The sequence below is a fragment of the Thyridium curvatum genome (genome assembly GCF_004353045.1).
Source record: "Thyridium curvatum strain D216 chromosome Unknown NODE_12_length_601061_cov_81.036774, whole genome shotgun sequence".
Taxonomy (NCBI): Eukaryota; Fungi; Ascomycota; class Sordariomycetes; order Thyridiales; family Thyridiaceae; genus Thyridium; species Thyridium curvatum.
In genome coordinates, this window is record NW_022156767.1 from 74014 (window position 1) to 94348 (window position 20335).

The window sequence follows — 20335 nt, forward strand, 5'->3', positions numbered from 1 at the left end:
TTTCTTTCTCTTTTCTTCTTGCCCCCTAAGTACTCCTAGACATAGCCTCATAGCTCTACCCCGATCAAACCTCACGAAAACGGAGAAGAGAAGAAGAAAAAGAAGGACTAGAAACCGAACGCGATGATTAAAAGAGCAATAGTGAAGCCAACCGTGCACTTCCAATCATACGAGGCCAATGGTTGAGATCTGCCTATGATCTGTAGAAGTGAGACCAGCGGCATAGATATCGACCTCACGTGCTAGCTCAGAATGTTGATACCCGAATTGGCGCGGGCCTCGGTCAATTGAAGATCTACACTTGGCTTGGGAGGAGAAAATGTTGCAGGCAACCAACCTACTATATCACTTCAATTAGCAGCGTCGATAACATGCGATATCTTAGCATCTTCTCAACTTCTTCCCAAACTCACGATAGATCAGCACAATGAGCAACACAGAGCTAGTGACTATCGCACGGCCTGAATTGGCCCGGAGCCCCTCCGCATATGAAAGGAGCGACAGATCAGTGTCACAGCGGCAGCAGCACTATGTTGAAAGTGAACCAACAGATGGGAGGGGCGTGGAGCAAGAACTTTCGCCTATTGATGGAGGAGCTGCCGCTTGGAAACTTCTTTGCGCTGCCTTTGTCTTCGAGACACTACTCTGGGGTAACGAACCCCCATCCCGTGATAATCTGATCGGGATCGCTGGCTGACAGCCGAGGAACCTAGGGTTCCCCCTCTCTTTTGGCGTCTTCCAGGAGCATTACTCCAAGATCCCAGAATTCGCCGATAATCGCTACATCCCTGTGGTTGGCACCATCGCCTCGGGGCTTGGCTACCTCGGGGCACCAGTCATCATGCCCTTCATCCAGCGTTATCAGCGCTGGCAGCGGCAGATGATTTGGATCGGTTGTACGTATCATACATGTCTTTCTGATCTTTGTTGACACCATGAGCTCAGTCATGTCATAGGGCCAATTTGTATTATCGGCCTCGCCTTGGGGTCCTTTGCGTCTACGCTGGAGGTGCTGATTCTCACCCAAGGTGTGGCATATGGGCTCGGTTTCCTCATATTCTACTACCCTATTCTAAGCATGGTGAACGAGTACTGGGTTGCTCGCCGCGGCATGGCATACGGTGTCCTTTGCGGTGCGTCTGGTGTTTCCGGGTCGTTTATGCCTTTCGTTCTTCAAGCACTCCTGGCCAAGTACGGATACAAGACTACGCTTCGTGCCATGGCTATCGCTTTGGCATTGCTCACGGGGCCATTTATCCCTTTCCTAAGAGGCCGTCTTCCTTCTTCAGAGCGAGCCAGTATACCTAGGATGAACTGGACATTCTTTCGCAGTCCCTTATTCTGGGTGTACTCAACCTCCAACCTGTTACAAGGCTTCGGGTACTTCTTCCCTTCGTTGTACTTGCCCTCTTTTGCATCATCACTCGGTCTCGGAGGAAAGAGCGGCGCGCTGCTCCTCGCGCTCATGAGCGTCTGCCAAGTTGCTGGCCAGTTCATCTTCGGTATGCTCTCCGACCGCAGAGTACCGCTGGATGTCCTGGCTTGCCTATCGACCATAGTGGCAGCAATTGCTTGCCTCACCATGTGGAGGCTTGCTACCTCTCTCCCCGTCTTGATCCTGTTTGCCATCTTGTATGGGCTCTTCGGCGCAGGGTTCACCGCCATCTGGGCAAGGATGAGCACCGCCATAACCGACGACGTGACAACAGCCCCAATCGTCTTCAGCCTGCTCAATTTCGGGAAGGGCATCGGGAACGTTCTTGCTGGTCCTATTGGGGGGTTGCTGGTTTCCGACCTGAATACCGCCGGCACACCGCCCTCCGCCTCGTATCGTTGGGTCATCGTTTTCACCGGCGTATGCATGCTCGCCAGCGCTTGCACGGTCTTCTTACGACACTCAAAGGCCATTGCCAGCATAGGTGTACGGTAGGTCGAGGGCCTAGGCGAAACATTCTTGCCTTGGGTCGCCAATCAAAAACACATCGCTGCCGTCTCCGCAATGGCGCATGTACCTGGACGTACCTCCACTAAGTACGATATTCCGGAGCACTTACAGGAGCACCCGGCTCGTCAAAAGCCACCAATCAATCCTGCCCAAAGCCGTCGGGCCTCACGATCAGTAGGTAGTCAACCTATACGATGCCGGCCATATAACCGAACCTCAGGTACCGACTGGTATAAGTTGGCAGTCCAGCCCTTGACAACCACACAAGTCCCAGATCTGCCTGGCACCATCTCGACGTCCTCACGATGCACCTCCCCACGACGGCAGACCCGCCCATCACGGTCTCAACCTACGAGCAAAACCTAGTGTTCAGTCTCAATGGTATCGGCACCTCGTACCAGTTCCACGCTGACCACAACTCTGGCGACCTGGTCTCCAGCCACTTTGGGGGCAGGATTGACCAGCCCCTGCCGGCTTCCGTCACGGAGCGCGGTACCTATGCGCATGAGGACAAGCTGCGTCGCCGCGAGTTCCCAGAGCTCGGCCGCGGCGACTTCCGAGTGCCCGCGGTCCATGTCCGCCACGCTCAAGGCCATTCCGCCTCCGACTTCAAGTACCGTTCTCACAGCATTGTCCCCGGCAAGCCCAGCCTCGATAGTCTCCCGTGCACGTTTGGGACCGAAGACGAAGTGCAGACCCTCGTTGTCCACATGCACGACGCCTCCAGCTCTGTGACCGCCGATCTCTCCTACAGCATCTTTGCCCGACACGACGCCGTTGTCCGAAGTACGAGGATTATAAACTCTGGCAACCACCCCATCACAATCGAGAAGCTGGCCAGCTTGAGCTTCGACCTCCCCATGCCTGCGAGGGTAGGATACGACATGGTCGGTCTACACGGCGAGTGGGCGAGAGAAAGACAGCGAGTCCGTAGCAGGATCCGTCCAGGCGTGCAGAGGTGAGTATCGTTGCTTTGCCCCTTTTTCATGACGGCCCATCCTGACCGACATCTTGCAGCTTCGGCAGCGCGCAGGGTGTATCCTCGCACTGGCACAACCCCTTCTTGGCCGTCTGCTCCGGCGACGCGGGGGAGACTCACGGCGAGATCTGGGGCATGGCGCTCGTATACTCCGGCTCGCACCTCTGCGAAGTCGAGCTTAGCCCCCGCGGAGGAGTCCGGATATGCATGGGGATGAACCCTCTGTGCCTGTCGTGGCAACTCGCCCCTGGAGAGACACTGACTTCGCCAGAGTGTGTGGTCGTGTATTCTGAGTCCGGGTTCGGCTACATGTCGCGCAACCTGCACTCGCTCGTTTGCCACAACCTCGCACGCTCAAATCACGCCCGACTGCCTCGTCCCTTACTGCTCAACGCCTGGGAGGGCGTCTACTTCAACATTGACGACAAGATAATGTCCGAGATTGCGAAGCATTCTGCCGCGCTCGGCGTGAAACTCTTGGTCATGGACGATGGCTGGTTCGGGGCTAAATATCCCCGCGTCGACGACCGTGCCGGGCTCGGTGACTGGGTGGCCAATCCAGCGCGATTCCCAGAGGGGCTGGATGCGTTCGCTCGCAGGATCCAAATCGACCACAAGCTCCAGCTAGGTCTGTGGGTCGAGCCTGAGATGGTCAGTATCAGATCGGCACTCTTTGAGGCCCATCCAGAATGGGTGATGGATATCAGGGACCACCCTGCTACGGAAATCCGCAACCAGTTGATGCTCAACCTGGGACTCCCCGAGGTCCAGGACTATATAATCGAGGCTATCTCGGCCTTGCTGCGACCAGGACTCATAAGCTACATCAAGTGGGACTGCAACCGCGCCATCACAGAGAGCCCATCCCCAGCCAGCCACCACAGGTACATGCTTGGCCTCTACCGCGTACTGGAACAGCTGACACAGCAGTATCCCGACGTGTTCTGGGAAGGCTGCGCCGCGGGCGGCGGCCGCTTCGATCTGGGTATGCTCCAGTACTTTTGCCAGGTCTGGACCTCGGACAACACGGACGCGCTCGACCGCATCCACATCCAGCTCGGCACGTCCCTGGCGTACCCGGCATCGAGCATGGGCGCGCACGTGTCGCGGTCACCCAACGAGGAGACCCATCGGGCCGCGAGCCTGTCCTTCCGCGCGCACGTCGCCATGATGGGGGCGGGCTTCGGCGTCGAGCTCGATCCCCGACGGCTCTCTGACGAGGAGCGGGCGGAGCTGCCAGGCCTCCTCGAACTTAGTGGGAGGGTGAACCCTATAGTTGTTGAGGGCGATATGTATCGACTCAATCAGGCTGAGAGCCGGGACGGCGGAGGCGGCGACATCTCCAACTTCCCCGCCGTTCTGTTCGTATCTGAGGATGGCGCGCGGGCGGTACTCTTCATGTTCCAGATCCGGTTGACGATGGTACAAGACCGCCCGACTATACGCCTCCAGGGCCTGGAGCCACGCGCGCAGTACACGCTGGAGGGGAGGGGCCAATATTCCGGACTGACCTTGATGAATGCTGGAGTCGTCCCGAAGTTCAAGAAAGATCTGGACAGTGAGCTTGTCCTTATTTCTCGGGTAGCATGATAAGAGAGGGCTGGATGGGAAGGAAGTAATGCTGGGGAAGCCCTGTCTAGATGCCACGTACCGAGCTCAGATTTAACATTCTGCTCGCAAACAGGCAACTCAAGATCAAGTTTGATTCAGAATAACTAATTAACTGGAGCTTCCTTATTTGTCAGCCTCAATAGAAGATGCAGAGCGGTCTTCAGAGACGCGAAAGGAACGCAAATCTTTTGGTGTCCAGGGACAACGACTTCGATTCTTGGAAGTTATAGACCTAGGCAATGGCAAGCTGCTGTCCGACATTCTTCGATCGTCGAATCATGCCACCGCCCTCGCCATGCAACAATACCGTCAGGCCTAACAAGCACAGCATCGTAACCATCTAGATACTCTTGCCATCTCCCAGACTCATCGATCCATTGTCCCGGGGCGACCAATTCGACATGAACTGTCTCATCCTCTAGCTGGCTCCAGGCTGGGCCGTTCCCAATCAGGAGCAGCTTATCCAAAAGGAGCAGGTCCCGTAAGGCTATGGTTTGACCGTGTTTGGATATCCATACATGAGGGAGGTTGTGCCCTGGAATAGTTGAAGGACTAAAGACGTCCATTCGAAGTTCGCCATCCTCGTCCAACTGACCCTGATGCCGGCTCGCCTTCCCCTCTTGATGGGTATCGGCTGATGGATAGAACCAGCCCAACTCGGCTCCTGGGGCTTTGAACTCGAGATCAAGCGTTTGTGAAGCCTTGTGCACAGCCTCGAGTTTCGCTTTGTGCTCGGGATGGGATTCGTCCCAGAATGCTTGTATGGCAGCCAAGTTTGTCTCGGCAGTATTCGTTGGGCTCACACCCAGCGCAGCATCCATAATCAGACCATGGCTTCGCAAGTTGTGCAAGCTCGAGAGACCAACCCTACGACCTATAGGTCTCCGTTCGATGTCATAGCTGTCAAGAAGCTTGTCATACTTGTTCGGGGAGCCGTTTGCGTCTCCCCGGAGAGCAAACTGAATCTTCCAAACCAGGTTCTGAACATCTTGGATGCCACTATTCATTCCCAACGCACCCCACGGCGGGATACGATGTGCGGCATCTCCAACAAGGAAGACACGCCCCGACCGATACCTTTCTGCAGAGATAGCGTGTACATGCCAGTGGCTCAGGCTGATCACCTCGACTTGCAGGTCGGGGATCTTCAGGGTGTCACGAAGGCGTGCAATCATAGCCTCGTTGTCAAACTTTTCCGGATCGCTAGCAGTCGGCGCACAAGCAAACACCCACTCCTCGTTCCCCTGCGCTTCGGGGCTGTCGAGGGGCCAGGGCCCAATTTGATATAGGTAGCCAGTGCGAGTGCTCCCTCCGCGCTCGGGGTGGATGAACCAAGTGATAAAGTTGCGGTTGTCGGGATGGTGTTGCCGTATGGACGCTCGGAAGTGCACAGAGACCATGTCCATGATATCGCGCTCGCCCAACCACGCAACACCAAGCTTGTCCGTGATGCTGCGTCCACCGTCGGCAGCGATGACGTACCTGGCCAGCACTTCCCTCTCCTCCCCTTGCTCGCTCACCTTGACGACGACTCCTGCATCCCCTCTGTCGTCTAGGCCCAGCACTTCAGCACCGAACCTCAAGGTGTCCGGTGTCGCAGCGAGTTCCATTGCCCTGCGAACCAAGATAGGCTCTAGCCGTATCTGGGGAAGGATCTCATATCTCGCAGGGGAATACGTCTCGTACTCGGTCGAATAAATCCCTCCGCCCCATGCATCTCTGCTCCAGACTTCGCGCCCGTCGATGCCATTGCCTTGACCGCCAAGGCTGGTGAACCAGCCAGTGCGGCCTTTGATGTCGTCCGGGGCTGCCACACGCCTCACCTCCTCATAGATGCCCATGGCGCGGAAGATCTCCGTGGTCCGCTGGTTGATGCCACATGCTTTTGGGTGTATCGAAGTGCCTGGATGGCGCTCAAATACCACATGCCGGATTCCCCTCTGTGACAGCAAGATACTTGCGCAAAGGCCAATGGGTCCCGCGCCAACAATGACGACGGGGACGCTTTCATGCGCAACCATGGTAGACAGGCGGAAGAGGAGTGGTTGACGGTGTATCTCGAATCTGTAATCCTTCTCGTTTGATAGAATCGGGACGGGGTGATTCCGAGTATTTCAACAGCAGATGATCGGATGTCGGGAGCGGACGTCGGCGTGATGCTCAGGAACGGCAGTCCCACACTCCCACCCGGCAGCATAGTGCCTCCGGCAGTTGCGCGCCGATGGATCGTCGCCAGCCACCTATCAAACACGGTGGCCACATATGGCACGAATGGGCATTCTTCAAGAAACGAAAGGCCAACGCAAGCAACCGGCAAAAAGATCCAGACCTTGTGCCTCTGGGCTACCGGGGCGGGCCAAAAAGAACTGGCTCACAACTTGCTCTGCATCAGCCGTGAATCGAACACGGGGCCCTACTATGGCAAAGTAGGATTTTACCACTAAACCACTGATGCGTTTGCTGAGTCATCGGCAGAACCATGGTACTAATAAGGGAAACTTGCGCATGGAATTCGCTGGACTGTGGAGGAAGAAGGAGATGATGAGTCAGCAAGCCTTAAATCCAAGGCCCCTAGGTTTAGGCAGTACTTGTCTCTGCCTCATCCTCTGCTGGCTTCGTCAATCTTCTTCCCCTCTACAACCATTCTCTTCACCTGCTGCCGCTTCTCTGCCACAGCCATCATCATCCAGATCACTCGCTCGCAAGGATTTCAGGCTGCTGGACGCCTCTCGGATCGAAATATCGACAATCCCGACCGCCTCTTCTTTGTCCTGTGGAGCAGTCGCCTCTCGCAGACACGGACACCTTCACTGGTTGCAGAGACTGTCAGGACCGACGAGGCAGAGAGTCACGCACAAGCAATCCATCAAGCAAAGAGGAATCACCATCATCAGTGAATCGGTTTGCGAACCTTGAACTAGAATAATATCACAAAAAAAACAAAGAAAGAACAAAAGACCGAAAGGAGGAGGCCTCGTGGACATCCGTTCGGTCGCGCGGTTCTCTCATTTCCAGCGTTTTCGTAGAAGAAGGACATTGTTCTTTCTGTTCAGTGGCTTGACCGAGACGGTCATTTCCTCATCACTCTGACTCCGTTCGCTTCCTTCCTCTGCGTTGAGGCCTGTTCACCTCCACCTCGTCCCTCGTTCCAGTCTCGGGTCGCCGTACTTGGCGACTGTTCAATACCGTCAAGACGCATTCGCCGCTCTTCTGCAACCTTGCCAACGCCATCCTTGCCGACAAAGAGCAGACAGTCGACCACCGCGTGCGTAAAGCGATCACCGATAAGCGTACAGCCGCAAGAAGACAGAGGAAGCAGAGGAAGCACAAGCGCCGCGCTCTGAGCGAACTGAGCAACACACCACCTCCACCACCACCACCTGCTGACCATAACCAATCGGTCAACATGTACGCAAGCGCCCCATTCGACGCTCACAGCGTCGGCGACTTCAAAGAGAATCTGAGCAACATCCTCATCTGCCCGGATTGCAAGGAGTACCCGCCGCAGCTGGTGGAGGAGTTCTCGAGTGGAGACATGGTCTGCTCAACCTGTGGACTGGTTGTGGGCGACCGTATCATTGACACCCGATCTGAATGGCGCACCTTTGCCAACGATGACCAGGGCAACGACGACCCTTCGCGTGTTGGTGAAGCTGCCAACTCGCTGGCGGACGACGAAGGCCTACGAACCCAGGTCGACACCAAGGCCGGCAACGGCAAGCTTGCTGGAAAGCTGAACAGCATCAACAAGAAGTCGCAGACTGAGAAGGGCAGCAGCGAGCTGATGGCGGGCTACAAAGAGATCAACCACTGGGTTGACACCATGACTGCCGGCAGAAATGTCAACGAGAGCGCCTGCCACATCTTCAAGCTGGCTCACGAACATGGCCATATGAAGGGCAAGTCTCGCGATGCCTTGATTGCAGGATGTATCTTCATTGCCTGCCGCCAGTCTGGTGTCCCTCGAACATTCCGCGAGATCTACGCAGTCACGCGCGTGCCCAAGAAGGAGATCGGGCGAGTGTTCAAGTCGCTCGAGACCTTCTTGCAGAAAGTGCAGAAGCACAACCCGTCGGCCAGCATCAGCCAAGGAGTTAACGACTACAAGGCATCGAGCTCCACCAGCGCCGAGGAGCTCTGCACCCGCTACTGCAACCTGCTGGACTTCAGAAACACGCCTCGCATGGAGAAGATCTCCAAGGCGCTGGCGCGCAAGACCAGCTCTGTCTCGGATCTTGCCGGCCGCTCGCCTCTCTCGGTTGCTGCCGCCTGCATCTACTTTGCATCCCACTTTGTCGAGGAGCCCAAGTCATCGAAGGAGATTGCGCTTGTTGCCGGTGTCAGTGACGGCACAATCAAGACGGCTTATCGCTTCCTCTACCAGAAGAAAGACGAGCTCATCGAGTCAGACTGGCAGGGTAACGCGAACAAACTCCCAGCCAACTAGGACAAGCTGGGAGCCAGCGAACTCTAGCTGATCGCTGCTTCGAATCTTGACACGTGGTCGGCTCTCGGTCGATCTGATACACGCCAAGCTGGTATCTCCTTGGGCACGATAGGCTCATGTCCATTTGTGTGCTCTCCAGCTGAACAGCACTTTCCCGTTTTCCACCACTCGCGACGACTGGTCGACCGACAGATGTGGAAACGGTCCTCACCGGTTGATCTTTCTGCAACACTTTCAGCTTGGTATCTCCCGAATCAGACTGCTATCTCTGAGGGAGGTTGTGTTCGTAATGAGAAGGTTCTGCAATTCACTTGCAATGGCTCTTTGACCGACAGATTGAAGGAAACTCTGCGCCTCTGCGCCATGGCGGGAATCAGGCATGAGCGGTTTATATCATTCATACAAGAATTAGAAGGTTGCATTGATCACCAGTGTCTCTCTACCTGTGCTGTGACAAAGAACCTCCCTTCTTTGGTGGGCTGTGTGGCCTGAGGAGTGCCGCAGTTTGCTTGTTTCTGTTTGCCAACCCATGCATCGCGCCTCGCGGCCGCTTCTGCTGGCATTGATGTGATGCTGTTGAAGTTTGATGTTGATATCACCGTAAATGGCATCCCACGAAACACGCTCGTAGCTCTCAATTTAGAAGAAGAGAAAACGATATGATTAATATGCAATAAGATCGATCTCACCCGCAAGATTGGTAATGTCGTGTTCGCCTGAAGACGTTCAAACCTGCTTGTGCAATTGCTGGGCGTAGAGAGAGTACAGTGAATTCATACAGTGTTATTCTGGATTTGGCACTGAGCCAACTGTGGGGCCCCCTCTTTGGCAGGCAGCCAATGAAAATCTCCAATGCCCACCAAGTCGTGAAGCGCGTCCAACCACCACCCAAATTTCCACAGGAATCAACGTATCCCTTCGCCTGCAACGCCCCCAGGACCATCACCACTATCATCCTCTCCCCCTCTCCAAGCCTCCCGAGATTAGCTGCCTCGCCTTAACAAAGGTTTGCGACTGGAAATCAACCACCATGGGAAGGCGCTCTGGCCGTGCCGCCGCTCGGCGTGCCGCTGCCGCCCTAGGTAAGACTGGCTATGCTCTCTCCCTCCACACCTGAACGCGACACGTATCCTACGGCGTCGGCGCCTAGGCACTACTTGTAGACCATGGACTTGGCTGACTGTTATTCTGTGCGGCTATAAACAGAGAGCACCCCGAAGCACTTCGAACCCTTGGACGATGAGGACGAGGTCATGCCCGATGCCGAGCAGGATCAAGAAGCGAAAGCAGAGGAGCCGGAGCCAGAGCCAGAAAAGGAGGAGTCAGGCGCCGAGGAAGAGCAACATGCATCTGAGGAAGAATCCGCCAAGTCACCATCGCCCCAGCCGCGCATGGTTTTGGTCCGCCGCAAGCGCCTCGGTCGACCGCCCAAAAACAAGCCTCCAGACTGGGATGAGATGATCGAGGTGCCTGCGCGCGACGTCGAGACGCCCCGTAGGCGAGGCCGCGGCGGCTGGAGAGGGCGTGGCGGCCGCAAGGGTCAGCAGGCCCAGGTCACGCAGCAGCCTATCGACAAGGAGGGCAACATGATGGATATCATCGATGATGAGGTCGCATTGCCGGAGGACCCCGAGGGCGAGACCAAGGTCGACAAGATGGGTAATCTGCTGGGTGGTCGCGAATACCGGTGCCGCACGTTCACTGTGAGCGGACGCGGTGATCGTCTCTACATGTTGTCGACGGAGCCGGCTCGCTGTGTCGGCTTCCGAGATTCGTACCTCTTCTTCACCAAGCACAGAAAGCTCTTCAAGATCATTATCGATGATGACGAGAAACGAGACCTGATCGAGCGCGAGATCATCCCCCACAGCTACAAAGGCCGTGCCATTGGTATCTGCACAGCGCGCTCCGTCTTTCGCGAGTTTGGGGCCCTCATCGTTGTGGGCGGCAAGCGCATCATCGACGACTACGAAGTGGCCAAGGCACGCGAGGAGGGCGTTATTGAGGGCGAGATAGCCGACCCCAATGACAGGTTTGTCCCGGGTGAGCCGTACAACAAAAACCAGTACGTGGCCTGGCACGGCGCCAGCGCGGTGTATCATTCATCAACACCTGCAGTCCCGCAGCAGAGCGGGAAGCTGGATCCTAAGAAGAGACGTGTGGCCGTCAACGACACCAACTGGCAGCTGGAGCATGCCCGAGAGGCAAGGTGAGTTTTCTCATTTCCTTCAGGATCCCTTCCTCGACGCCGTTGTACTAAGACGTAGAAAAGCAACTTCAATACCATCTTGACTGGCGCCCGCCGCGTCAATCTCAATGGTGTCTACGACATACATACCAACACAATCCAGTATCCCGCCATCATGCAACCCACGAGAGTCCGCGCCGTGCAGGTCGCACCCTCGGAAGAGTCATCCGAGTCCACGTCGACTGTCTTCCCCCCGCTCCCACCCAAGGTTGCACGCAACTTCCTGGTCACCGATATCCACCTCGAGACGCCCCCAACAGGCATCTCGGCCGCCGCTTACGAGCGCCCGTTCCAGCTTGACTCGTCTGCCAGCCGCGAACGGTCATCAGACTTCCTCGGCCCCTTCCGCGGCCTGGCCGCTGTCCCCGACGACATCAAGGACCTGCTGCCAGAGGACTGCCGCAAGGCCTTTGATGAGGCGCTGGGCAAGGAGAACAAGTGGCAGGAGCAGTGGGGCGAGGAGAAGGACACGATGTGCCGCCAGCAGCCCATCGTGGACAAGGCTATCGTGCCCTTCTCCATGATGATGTAGTCAGTGGCTCGCGAAAGGAGTTGCCCCTGACTTGGGGTGCGACAAGGGCTAGATGTAATACCAGCGAAGGTTTTTCGGGCTTTTTTTGGAGTTGGAGTGTATCTTGTCAGAGTTCATTACGGCGTTTGAATTTGAGCAGCGAGACCCAGGTCATGAGAGGGCTTTATCCTGGGGTAAACGGGCTTGCAATACGTGTGTTCCAACCCTGTAGCAAAACTCAGGATTTTCCGAAAGGGTTCGGTAGCACGACCTTTCATCATCATAGGAAATACATGATATGCCAGCGGCCATGAACAATTAATTGAGCATTTTCCAGATCGTGCAGCCATATATGGATTGTTGCAAAATCTGACATCATTGCTATCATTTTTTTACGAGACCTCATAAACATCAAAGTATCATACAGATTAGAATTTGTCAATTTCATGGCTCTCAACAAAGTTTGTCGTCTTTGCTCTGGAACGTATAAAGTCTTGCATCTTGGACAAACCTCGTCTCACAAAACCTGACGCATGCCCGGAGCCTCAAGCGACCCGTGGGTTTCTTCTTGTCGGGGGAGCTTCCTCTCAAAATGCTGCACGTCAGCCTGACCTGGACGGTTGGCCAACATCAGGCAATGCAGATCGTTGGCTTGCAGAGGGGCGGGCTTGTACTCTTGCCAATCCAACGACGCATGTACAAGTACAAACCAAAAGCCCATGGTGATTGGCCGCCGGAAGAAACCCTGGAAAAGGGAGTACCCAACCGACGGACTGATCAGCAGTGATCAGCAGTCAAAAGGTCACGCAAAGCTCGCCCCCGCGGCCGAAGCATTGCTCGTCCCCGTCGTCGTGTAAGCCACCGCGGACCCAGGCGACCGCTTCACGGAACAAAATTTTCCACTCCACTCGGCGGAAGGAGGAGGCATGAGATCGTGTATTGTTGGGATCCTGGACCCTTGATCATCAAGTTGTGACCAAATCTGTACGTTGCGCTGATCTTGGGCCGCTTCAACCCACAGGGTATTCGAATTTCGTCGCATGTGCATGTGTAAATAGATGTACGTCATGGAAATAGATCAAGAACCACCAAAAGCCCGGAAGCATCCGTCCGGTTACGCTTCTCCTTTGCTTGCCATGGATATTCCATGTCAAAGGGAGGTGCAAGATGTACGTACACCTCGTCTGGGCCAAGAGACGTACTTTTTCTGTCCTCGTCATCCTAGGGTCGCGGTGTTACCGTGACGCACTACTGCAACCACTTTAACACCCGGTCGAGCGAGACCTGCGGCTAATCGTTTGGGGAGTTTGCCTGCGCTGGAAAGAGGGAACAAAATAGTTCCCTCGACATCCTGCATATGTCTGCTTTGGTAAATGTAGAATTGCCCATAGCAATCCGTCTCTAACCTTGTCCACCCGTCCGTTCGTGTCTGGACATTACTACAGTGTGCGGCAAAGGACAGCAAGTGGCCGAATCCCCCCTCCTCGTAGAACCCGGAAATGTGACCAGAGGTAACAGCCACACACCCTTTGAAACCTGTTCAAGGCTTCCGTGACAGCCAAGGCAGGCCTTGTACTCCGGGTTCTGACTGTCTCGGACCCCGAGCGAGACCTTGTCACGAGATGACGCGGGCCTGCCACTGGCGACTCATTCGATGGACCAAAAAAAAGCAATCACTCAGCTGCCTAGACCACAGGCAGTCATTGGCTCACTGCCTGGTCACACATTTGCTGACTGCCTGCCCGCCGTGCCAGCCAATCGTCATGTATGCTGGAGCTACGTCGTCAAGTGTCGTCCGCCAGAGGTAGGTAGGTGAGCAAATCTCCAACCCTGGCCCAATCAGCGTGTGTCGATTGCTACGGCTCCGGTCCACGCAAGAGGCATCATCACACTGTAAGAATGAAGAAACACTAGGCTGCTCTGTGTGCGTGCGCTGCCATCAATGTCCACTTGTTGGAGTACTCCACATCGCCTTCGAGTTTGTTCGGCCCGGCCAGGTGGGAGACGCACCGAACTAGCACCCCCTCGTTGGCTTGCTTGAGTGGCGGCTACCAGTGAAAGGAAATCAAAACACGAATGTTCAATAGTGTTTCCACCCGGATGCTCCGCGACCGCTGCCTGCCTGTCCGTCACAGGCGAGGACCCCGGTCGATGACTCCTGCGAAGAAATCCGGGTAACCTTGCAGGGGCGGAGTTCCAGAAGAGGGGCTCACGGGGACGTTCTCTCAGGTGCATGGCTAGTCTTCCAGATTGACCTGCAGGTGTTGAGGGGTTCTCTTGAAACCAGCGACGAAACTTACAAGTACAAAGCCGTTCCTGTAGGCCCGGAGCAGAAGAGGAAGTACAGTGGATCTCCTCCACCAGCTTGCACACGCCTGCGCTGTCATGAAGGGGGGTTCGTGCCTTCCAGGAGACTCCATCCGCCGGCCTCTTCATTTCTTACCCCTCACGATGCTTTAGTAATTCCTCACCGCCGCCTGCACGAGCACCGATCTAGGAGCACTTCCAACCTGGGGACAGGCGTCAGGAGACGAGCGAGTGGGGGAGAAGAGAAGACATGCGCGGACCATTCTCGGTTGCTCGTGCCGGGTCGGGTCTCCCAACACACAAGAGAGCAGAGATGCCGAATCATGGCCAGATGCAGTTCAAACAAAAGGCTTGGTGTGATGATGCACTGCATAGCCGCACTGCTGGCAAAATACTGCGCTTGACCTCACACAGAATTGACAATTCGTGAGCCGTGGTTTGACTAATGGCCATGATGATGTCTTGTCTTGGGAAACATAAAAGAGGTCCCTCATGTTTCGGTTCATCTGCATCATTTTCTCGAGGTCCTGTGTTCACTTACCTCACCTTGCTAGCCAAGCTCGACAGCTTCTCCTTGATGAAACCCCGTGACAGAACAACTCTGGCCATGGGAGGTCTACTGCGTAGTCTGGCGGGCTTTGCTGCCCAAGAGGCTCCACCTGTACAGACATGATCACGAGTGGCCCAAAAAGGTCGAGAACGTCCAACTATCTGGGCAGCTCGTGCATATATCGGAGTTCTGGGCCCAGCAATTGGCTGTGCCTGGTGTTGGCGGGTATTGAGCGTTGACGGAGCTTGTACGGAGAGATCGGATACTGGCGCACCCAAGGTCGGGAATGGAGCATGCCCGTCTGCCATGGCTTTGAGCCGGCGGGGTTGAATCAAATCACTCTGGTCCGAAGAGGGCATGCAGGTGGTATGCAACCCCCCCGCGCTGCCCTCGGTCGAAGTCCATGTTTCTAGGGAAAAGTCGGACTCGCTTGGGTGATGAGCGACCACTATGGAATAAGGAGAGGTCCAGGCCGATGCCGCGATGCGCTTTGGAAATGCTGGTCGCTGGCAGCCGTCGATGTGGATTACCGAGACGTGCTCTTTGGTAATACCTTCGTCCATCTAGGCGTAGAGTGAAAGAGTCTGGCGCGCCCATCATCACAAGTAAGACCTCCAGGACGAAAGGTCTAGCACCGATGGCTTGTGTGTCCTCGCCTCGCCTTTAAAGGACGCTCTGATTGGTCTTCGTAAAAGTCGAGCAGAAAATTTCTGAATCGATGGCTTCATCATGGCAGCGACTAGTATTGCAAAACCGTAAAATTTATCGGATTGACCCATCAGAAATACCAGTTGTTTGACCAGGGAATGATGCCACAAATAAGTAGAGTTGTTAGTGATGGTGGCCATGCATCAGGGACCAACCTACCTCATGACGGGGCAGAGACACGACAGTGGATTTCTGGGAGTTTAGGCCGGACCTGAAGGATATGAACAACGGCTGGCTGTGCTGATTGGATCCTCTGGGGCTTGTGGTGGTTCCTGCAGGCCTGTTAGCGGCCTGGAAATGGTCATCATCGTCACTCGACCTTCCCAAGCAGGTGGAGGGTCGCCCTTTTAACGCCACAACGGAGCATACATCCACACGACACACCAACGATTCCTCCGGTGCGTGCAGTGGTGCGTGTGTGCGTTGCTGAGCTCATCCACCTTCTCACAAGATCGACACACGCTTCAAGTCTGCTGACAAAGTTTGCTAAGAAACTCCATGACGCCGTACAGCGAGGCATAGTAGCACCGCCTGGTCGTCACCATTGCCACAACTCGAGGACGCTCGGGCAGGGTTCGTCAAACGCTGGCGAGTCCGCGTTTGCCATCAAAGAAGTGCGTCAGGTGCACGATTCATTCGTCAGGGTCCAGGTTTTTGCCGGGCAAGACACGAGGACTCTCAAGCAACCCAGCGTTCTGGAAGACCAACTAGGATCCACCGGATGGGTCGGGCTCAACCGGCGCCAGCACGGGGGTCAAGCACTGGGGACAATTTTTTTTTTTTTTTTGGCTGGGTGCAAAACCTTATGTTCACCCCGGGGTAAACGTAGGTCACTGTGCATGCAAGTCGGCTGTGGAGTGAACTACCTGGGTAGGGGCGGACCTGCAGCCAGCAGAAATGCACTCCGTACGCGGCGCTCCTTGACAAGTTGAGGGGCACTGGAAGAGGGTAACCCGATTTGCGCTCTCGCCCGTTGGTGCAGCATCACCTTCGTCAGAAGCTCGGTGCTCTGTAATGTACGCAACTACCCAGTCTCCCAGTGTGGTACAAGTACTTGTAGTCACGTCAGTGTAGGTAGGTAGTGTTTCTCATCTTGGCCTGGCCCTCTGCAATTTCCCCCCGACGTGGTCCCTGCCAATTTCAGGGTTCAACGCCAGTGGTGGGGATCCAGGGTCCGTTGCTGGGGTTCTCGTTGTGTTGGATTTCAATAGTCCAGAAATGAGTGCAGTGTCGAATCTTTGCTCGAGCGACGGATTGAATGAGCCTCGGACATGGCTCGAAGGAGGATTGCAACAGTAATAACCGTCTCCCAACGATCTCTAGTTGGTCTCTGGTCTCCTTTGACAGCCAGCCAAAGTGTGGTGCAGGCAGAGGCATAGAGGAGTACAGTAAGCCATCCCGAGCAGTGTAGGAATAGAACCAGGCTAGAATGTGAGCTCGCCAACGCGCGGAATATGTACCTTGGTACGACGAGACGGCATGGTGTGGCCGATCAGGATTGTCAACAGCAAACAACCGGCCGTTGGAGGTGGTGCTGCAGAACTTTTGCTGCCCCTTGCTAGGTACCTACTCCCTCGTTACGTTTCTTCTGCTGGCTGGCCTGGGACGTCTAGGGTCTCAACAGTCAGTGAGTGATGGGTATTTGGCACATTTGGGTACCTAGTTAGGTGACGCGGTGGATACGCATGCGTAGGCAAGGCGAGATTGGCTTGGTGAAGCGACCTGGAAGACTTGGTCAGCAGCCTCGCTGCCACCCGAATTCCAAGGCTTGTACCGAGGAAGAATAATCGACTCAGTTGTCGGTACCGGGTGACTGTAGCGCAAGATTGCTAAAACAATTGATCCGAGACAGGCACGCGAGGTACGGGTGGGAACATGTCCCTGTCTCTTTCTCTGGCTCGTCTCTCTCTCTCTCTCTCTCTCTCTCTCTCTCTCTCTGTGTGTGTGTGTGTGTGGCCCTTTGGCTTTGGTGAGAAGTGGTCCAACTTCTGCCTCGAACATCAAATGTTGTCATGACGAGTCGGGTTGACTTCGAATTGGTGGTGGTCTTGTCAACAGGGCCGACTTTTCGGAGGTGAAGACGTTTGTACAAGTACTGGGGACCTTCAAGGTTGAATCCTGCAGGCTGCGTGCCACCTGTAATCTGCCCACTGCCTCCAGCGCTGCCTGCCTGATCTGGCTGGAGGTGGTGCTTCCCGCCACTTCCTTCCTGCCAAGGTGCCAGCCAAGCCTGCGCCAGCTTATCCTCAGTGCCTCCCTCATCCGTCGTTCTTTGTACGGAGGTACGAAGTACGTACTTACCCAAATAATCCCTCAAGATTGGACCTATCCGTGGATGCGTGTGTGGTGTGTGTGTCTGGGTCCTTCCCTCATCCAATCCTGCACCACCCGGCACAGCGCCCCCGCCCGCTAAATTTGGCATCGTCCATCCAGTGTGCAGCCAATTCTTTGTCCCTCTAATTTTCCCATCTCGGGACCAGCCCAGCTCTTCTGCAAATTGGCCAATTTGTATTGGGCAATAATTCTTCATGAATCCCAATTTCTTTCTCGAGATGTACCTACACCATGCACTCCCATTGTTCGGATGCGACGGCGATCGGCCAAACGAGACTCTCACTCACTCGGGACAGCAACACCCTGAGTCACATTCGGGATTACGAGCACGTTTGCTTGAGAGAGAAGTGAACGCGGCATCAGTGATGATGTTGTTTGTTCTGCTTCTCCCACCGTCCACATCTCGAAGAAAGCCCTGATTTGAGTGTACGGAGTACATGCTAGATCAATGTACAGTGGAGTTTCAGCCGTGGGACCCGAAGCCTCCTTCACGACGCCGCCAAACCCCCTAGCGTCTGGAGACTGGGGACGGAGGGCTGATCCAAAACATGCCATCTTTGCTTTTCGTTCTCCCAGTCACTTCTTTCTTCACTGTCTCGTGGAGAACGGGGCGCGTACTTCGTACTAGGCTCCAGACGCTACTGATCTGTCGTTGGGATGGGGCGCCTCTTTCCTGGCGCGAGAGCCGGATCAGGAGAGAGTGCGCACTGGACAAGTTTCATTTTCCTTTTTCCATAACAGTGTTACACCAGCCCAGAGCAAGGACGTAGGACGCAAAGGAGGGTTGACTACTGGACTTGAACCTCTCACTGGCTCCATGACTGCAATGCTCCATACTTGCGTCAAGTCCCGCGTACGTGCCTCAAGAGTACAGTGAAAGGGGGCCAAAGGAGAAATACCAAGAGTACCTAGGTACTCTTTGGAGTCATTTCCTCCCGAGTCTCTCTCGCGAGCGCCGCTATTTGCTGGATTTTTAGCAGAGCTCATCTTCATTTGCTGGGGCATGTCGGGTTGGCTGGGTACTTCGTAGGCTTTTGCAGCTCGCTAACACGAAATGGAACTGGTCAGTCAACAAGCCATCGTGTTATGATCCACCCGCACCTTGCAAGGTACCTCACTCGCCCTAGGTACAAGTAGAAGGGAAAAAATTGCAGCAGCTAAAAAACTTGCTGGATGGACAAACCGGTACCGACCATTGGTCCAGCTGGCAGGGAATGTACCCCGTACTGTCTCGCTCCAGCATCAGTCGCACAGCCCCTCGCGTCAAAGAATCTCCTTCACACGGTGTCGCAGAGTTCCTGGCTCTGCCTGGTACAATCCCACCCCTGAGGTTCCCCAAACGGCTAGCCGAATAGGGCCCATGAACATCCATACCCACTGTACGCTAGGTAATTTACACTGGGCGCTGCTCTGGAAGGCCTGTTCCGGCTATGTACCGGCCATGACAGGGGGGCGCTCTCTACCTAATTTTGCAGGCTGCTGGCCATTCACCAAAACAGATGGGCTACTTTCGCTACCGTCACCCCCTTCCTCCGCTCCCATGGCCCATCCCCCATCAATTCCCTCACGCCCACCTCCCGCCGCCCTCGTCAATCGTCCTGCCTGGTCTGTCTTCTGACCCGGGCCAACGCCCCCTTCTTTCTCATCCACCCACCACGCAGACACACCCACCCGAGGAGCGAAGAGAGGAGACGGACACCCAGAACAGACACAGTGAGCGGGTCGAGTGCGTGAGCGAGTGAGCCAGCCAGAGAGACACAGAAGAGACAGACCACCAACCCACCAGTCGCTGTCCTCGTCTGGCCACCCCCGTCCCCATCCTACCACACACCCGCTCCGGTCCGTCATCATCATCTCTCCTACGGTCTTAGGTTCCCTTTTTGGTGTGCCCTCGCCTCTCGTTCACTTTTTTCCCTTCTCCTCCTCCTTACATCACCCTCTCCCACCCCCGTCTTCACCCTTCTGCTCAATCCTCCCCCGGAACCCGTCGATTTCTCCTCCTCCTCTGAATCGCCAGCGACCAATTCAGTTCTGTGTCGTTGTGTTAATTACGGGATTCGGTGCGGTGCCCAGCAACTCACCCTGAGCAAACACCACCACATCAAAAAGTACGAAGAACGGCCGTTGTGTTGTCCAACCCCGACCTCGAGACCTGGGTTTGTGGTGCGAAAAAAAAAGAGCCCGGCTCATCGACGAACTACCCTCGATTTCTTGCATTTCGACGACGATTCTCCTCTTGACCACTTTCCTGGCAGAGTTGGCTTGATGATTCTCGGCACACTTCACGATCCTTCTTGTTAGGTTAGTTGCTCCTGTTGTCAAGGTCCTTTGCTTTTCTCCCGGCACCCTTTCTCGACAGCCCCCAGCAGACAACCGTGTCCAACATTGGTTTGGACTGCATCAACTGCCAGTTTCTTGATACCCTGAACAAACAACACGTCTGTATGAGCTGGTGGATCTGAGCGATATCTCACCCAGACCTGGCCTTTGACCTGGGATCCTGGTTGAAACGCCGACACAGCAGCAATCCTCTTTGGTCGCATCAGGGACCTGAAAGAAAAGTTGACTGACATCTGGTATATTCTCAGCGCTTAGAAAAGCCTCCTTAAGCTCGTCAAGCTTGTCGAATTTATTCACCGAGCTCTCGACCTGCAAAGAACAGCAGTCACCTTTCCTTCTTCACGACCACTACTGC

General features: G+C 55.2%; 4 protein-coding genes across 4 annotated transcripts; 3 read left to right on the top strand and 1 right to left on the bottom strand.

The window, feature by feature from the left end:
* Positions 1–427: 427 nt before the first annotated feature.
* On the top strand, positions 428–4514 carry E0L32_002825 (uncharacterized protein; the record flags this gene model as incomplete). The annotated part of the gene is made up of 5 exons (XM_031137057.1): positions 428–650; positions 714–896; positions 957–1926; positions 2190–2903; positions 2963–4514. 5 exons carry the CDS (start codon positions 428–430, stop codon positions 4512–4514), a joined length of 3642 nt encoding a protein of 1213 aa, XP_030999435.1.
* A 245-nt stretch (positions 4515–4759) lies between these two features.
* On the bottom strand, positions 4760–6556 carry E0L32_002826 (uncharacterized protein; the record flags this gene model as incomplete). The annotated part of the gene is made up of 1 exon (XM_031137058.1): positions 4760–6556. One exon carries the CDS (start codon positions 6554–6556, stop codon positions 4760–4762), a length of 1797 nt encoding a protein of 598 aa, XP_030999436.1.
* A 1385-nt stretch (positions 6557–7941) lies between these two features.
* Positions 7942–8982, top strand: E0L32_002827 (uncharacterized protein; the record flags this gene model as incomplete). The annotated part of the gene is made up of 1 exon (XM_031137059.1): positions 7942–8982. The coding sequence occupies one exon, from the start codon at positions 7942–7944 to the stop codon at positions 8980–8982; it is 1041 nt and encodes a 346-aa protein (XP_030999437.1).
* A 1030-nt stretch (positions 8983–10012) lies between these two features.
* E0L32_002828 (uncharacterized protein) lies at positions 10013–11762 on the top strand (the record flags this gene model as incomplete). The annotated part of the gene is made up of 3 exons (XM_031137060.1): positions 10013–10064; positions 10189–11191; positions 11255–11762. 3 exons carry the CDS (start codon positions 10013–10015, stop codon positions 11760–11762), a joined length of 1563 nt encoding a protein of 520 aa, XP_030999438.1.
* Positions 11763–20335: the final 8573 nt, after the last annotated feature.